This window comes from Sinocyclocheilus anshuiensis, unplaced genomic scaffold (genome assembly GCF_001515605.1).
Source record: "Sinocyclocheilus anshuiensis isolate Anshui unplaced genomic scaffold, SAMN03320099.WGS_v1.1 scaffold699, whole genome shotgun sequence".
Classification (NCBI taxonomy): domain Eukaryota; kingdom Metazoa; phylum Chordata; class Actinopteri; order Cypriniformes; family Cyprinidae; genus Sinocyclocheilus; species Sinocyclocheilus anshuiensis.
The window spans coordinates 182,521-187,063 of NW_015552576.1; the positions used below are offsets into that span (position 1 = coordinate 182,521).

At 37.3% G+C, this 4,543-nt stretch overlaps 1 protein-coding gene across 1 annotated transcript in view; it reads right to left on the reverse strand.

Annotated features, from left to right (window-relative positions):
* The window catches only part of LOC107665183 (receptor-type tyrosine-protein phosphatase U-like), a 299,759-nt gene that overhangs the window by 71,512 nt on the left and 223,704 nt on the right, over window positions 1-4,543 (reverse strand). Inside the window, exon 17 of the mRNA XM_016455965.1 lies at window positions 1,055-1,091. Within this exon, the coding sequence (XP_016311451.1) occupies window positions 1,055-1,091 (37 nt within the window). The remainder of the gene's footprint in view (window positions 1-1,054; window positions 1,092-4,543) is intronic.

Sequence of the window (4,543 nt, forward strand, 5' to 3'; positions counted from 1 at the left end):
GCCTAGAGCTGATCCGTGCTGGTCGCTGAGGAAATACATCAACTTTCACCGTGGACGAAGTGGAGTTCAGCCCGGGGTTGTCACATGTGGTTGCCGCTCATCCGTTGCATCCGCCGGGCACGCCATTCTCGACCCCGCCGCCTCAGCTCACTCTATCCCCACCTCAGCGCACGCTAAGCCGGGGCTTCCGCTCACGCTAGCCCAGCCCTTTTTAGCAGCATCATATGACCCCTTTAATATTGTGATAATGAAATATTCACTTTGTCACCAAAACTCTCTCTTTTTTGTGGCAGATCATTAGACCGTCATGCTGTGTCAGAAGTCTGTTTGAAAGCAGTTTCTGGATGTACATTTAAATGCAAACACTGCCTGTGAATTCATTGGTTTACAGTGCAGCAAGACAACACGTCAGTTGTCTAAACTTTAAAATGCAACCACTGTTTGCAGATATCATAAAAATGAAGAAACCGTGCATTATATCTTGAATGCTTGGATAAAAGCATCTGCCAAATGCATAAATATGAATGTACTTTTCATTGTTGAATTAAATGTATTTATAACTAACACTGCGATGCATCATGCGATTGCCTCATCAACACATGGAACATGAAATGCTTCCCTGTAATTTAGCCAAAATGGAATATTTTTGATAGCAGCATACTGTTCGTACCAACATTTTGCACCTATAAGAGCATCTATGATGCTTTAAAAAAAATTTGGAATAAAGCCCGTGTTCTTTAGTCTGTTTCCTCCTACTTCTTTTTGGCTTTATCTGTTCATCTGTTTTTTGTTCTTCAGTCTGTTTCTATTATGTTGGCTCACTATGCCAAACTTGAATGAGATTTTGTAATATCTCAATTATAATACTAGGTGGATTGTGCCCAACTATTACTGCTGGCGTTTTGAGAAAGAGCCACATTAAGGTAACAAATACGCATTCATCTCTTGCCAAAGTATGAGTGAGTCCGGGACATTTGGTTAGCCTTGATGTATATGCGCTGTCAATGAGACATGCCCTCAAGCGTGTAAACAGTGCAGATAAAGAATTAATTACCTTTACGAGCGATCCGAATGCAGTTGATCCGCGTCTCCTGAGGATAAAACAGAGAATGGATACAAGTTATCAGGGCTATCTGAGGGTAAGATCATAGCGTGTGTGTGATTTATGTGAATATCTGACTAGAAATCCCACGGGCAGCCAGAATTAAATAGAAATGCCTTTGATGACATGCACTAGCAAATGAATGAGAACATCAGCTGGACATGAAGGCTCAGTCAAGCTGTTATGCTGTCTACAGTCAACATACGTTGTCTGCTAAGTCTACATCCAAAATGAATAAAACATCATAAGTGACATGCTCTACATAATCAGCAACATGCAGTACAAACAGCTTTTCTCACAAGAAACACAGTTTGACCTCGTTGTATCTTATTTACCCCTAAAAAGGGAACACCTTAAGGGTACATATATTTTACTACCATACTAACCCAACTGTAACATGGTGTAACAATGATGTACCACAAAACAGAAAAGTTATTTATTTGCATTTTTTTTTTTAAGTTTCGTATACAGATTTCTGATCATGGGAATCAGTGAAAATGGCTAAAATGCTGTAGTATGCAAGCCAGGCCAGTAGTTGGTGATGTCACTTTGTAAAGAACCGTGTGCATACCTGTAGAATGAACATGTAATAGGCATGTGCATGATGCCAACATGTGCACAAATTAGCATTTTTTATAATTTACACAGAGATAACGGTGTCATTTTCAAAAATGTACACTCTGAAACCTATTTTTACATTTTCAGGCCCCAAAAATGTATAACGTGTAAATGAATGGCCAAAACATATATATATACTGTATATATATATTTATTTTAGTTATTTTTATTTTTAAAACAGTGTTGTGTAAACACCCCCTTACTACAACATTTTGCTAATGTTCCCATTAAATTTTGAAAACATTATTTCTGAATGTTCAGAATGTCCAGTTTATGTCCTTTATATATATATATATATATATATATATACAGTATAGAATTTTTATTTTTTTCAAAAAAATTGATTACACTTTATTTTAATGTGCCCCTGTTACAGTGTCATTATACATTTAAGTACTGAGTAATATTAATTAGTACTTTTGGCTTAGGGTTCCTTGCATGTAATTATGCATAATTTATTGTTATTATAAAAATAAGTACATGTAACATGTAACAAGGACTCCTTAAAATAAAGTGTTACCAAAAAATAAATTAACAATGTATAAATGATGTTGTTGTGCTAATATTTTGAGAATGTTGTTAAGCACCACATAACTCTGAACAAAAATTAACATTAGAGGAACAACCTTTATTCATAACTTTGAGAGAATCTTGACAGAACATTTCTGAGAATGTTCCCAGTTAGCTTGGAATACACAGCTTCCTTGGGTTAGATGAGGTACAAAGTTGGCCTATTGTACAGTGACAAGCTGTTGTAGCCCTAAATGTACAATTTGTGCAACTATGATTTCAATAGATTAATCATTAACATGTTTCTAAGTTAATATACAATATTGTAATTAGCAAAAAAAAAAAAAAAAGAGTCTCATGGCCTTATGATGTGTCTAAAATACTGTCTACATGGCTAGCTCACTAGGTTTTGGAACAGAGCCTACGAGTCCAATCCAGCCCTAAGCATTTCTCACACACACACACACACACACACAAACAGGATGAGCTACACGGACATATTATCAAATTAAGATTTACAGGTGCAAATTGTGGCTTTATGTGGCAATTATGCAAATTCATCTACCTAGATTGGAGTCGAGACCTTTCTCACCCAAACTGCCTGTAAATTGCCTTTTAAATTGAAAACTAGCACCGAGTTGCTTTCTCCTCTCTTTCACCGGGGCAGATGTGACATATTTACCACCGTATTTTAACATGTCATTAAAACATGTGTTCGGCAGTCCTCTGTCGAGGTTGTGGGGCACTGAGGGGCAGCGCTGAAATTAATCGCCGTCAGATGATATTCGATATGATATGCAGGTCACGCTCAACACTGCTTTACAAGTGGCTGTTAAGGGTGGTGATGCCCAGCTATTTCCCACAATTCAATGCGGTCAATATTCAGAGTGAAAATGCGTCTGTCTGTCACACCCACAAAAGTGATTGACTTTTATACGTCCGTGGGAATGTGAATAGGAGAGGTAAACAGCCACTGCATTCATAATTCACTTAAGAAAATGTCAGTGGAGTGCAAAATTCGCTGCATAATTTGAGGTCCTCTCACGTCTACAGTGCAAACAATGCAGGATGAGTTATGTAGTGAAGTTTAAAACGTATTAGCAGGATTAAGGGTTTGGAGCAACAGTAATAGCGAAGCTTGCCTCTCCTACTAATACATTCTGTTTTATTCTAAAATGCATTTGTCTATTTTAAAACTCAACACATTGAGCTGCAGTAAGCCACTTTAGTCATAGTAATTACTGTTTAAATTCAGAGCAAGTCTAATAGAGCAAACCTGCACCTAATTATCACAAATAATTGTCAAAATAATAAGCAACAGCACAGCCGAGCATCCAGCGTCGCTCACATTAAAAATATTTATTTAGGCTGATTAAGATGGAAATGCTTGTGGTTCAGATAAATAATAACCTGAATGAATTTGACTCATCTTGTGCTAGAATAAACTCACTTTGAGCGGCGAGTGTCAGACAGCGTTGAGTGGTCGATGCTGCTGTTTATGACCTATTATGTATTCATTACTTCCCATTAGAGGAGGGATTTCTAACGCAATCCCATTATTGGATACAATGGTACCTTTTGTTTGTAGCGATGAGCCAGCCAGCCAACACGAGTCAAACTGAGTGTGTTTGTCTTGTTCTCTAAATCTATAACCCCCCTTTTTTTTTTTACTTCGGGGACACTACAGAGTCATTTCCGTGACCAGGAGACAGAATACAACTCCATAGGCCTCATTAAAATGACAACTGATGATCAAATGCTTCTCTCTATTGTGCTTGCAGAGGAACTTTCATGTACCACAGTCTGGATCTTGGCGTATCACCTCAATACATCAAACAACTAAATAAGCAGCATCCTAATAGAAGTAAATAAGATATGTTGTGCTCAACTGAATCATGTCCTTAAATAGCTTTCCAAGGTTGCTACAGAAGCAGATTATATCTTCAGTGGTAGTTATTCATTCTCATTAATTATATAAGTATACATAATTTATCAGTGTATATAGTTTACTTGTCTGATGTCTATTTCCCAATTCTCCACCCAACATCAAAGTTGACTGAAAACGAAGAACTGGTTTTGGTGCATTAATCAAGCTTAAAGGGGTCATAGGATGCCCATTTTCCACAAGTTGATATAATTATTTTGGGTCTTAATGAAAAGTCTGTAACATAGTTTGGTTAAAATTTCTCAATGGTAGTGTAAAAAACACCTTTTTTACCCTGTCAAAAACAGCTCTTTTCAGAGCACGCAGTTTTGTAGCATTTTCCTTTAAATGTTAATGAGCTCTGCTGACCCCGCCCCTCTCTTCCGAGC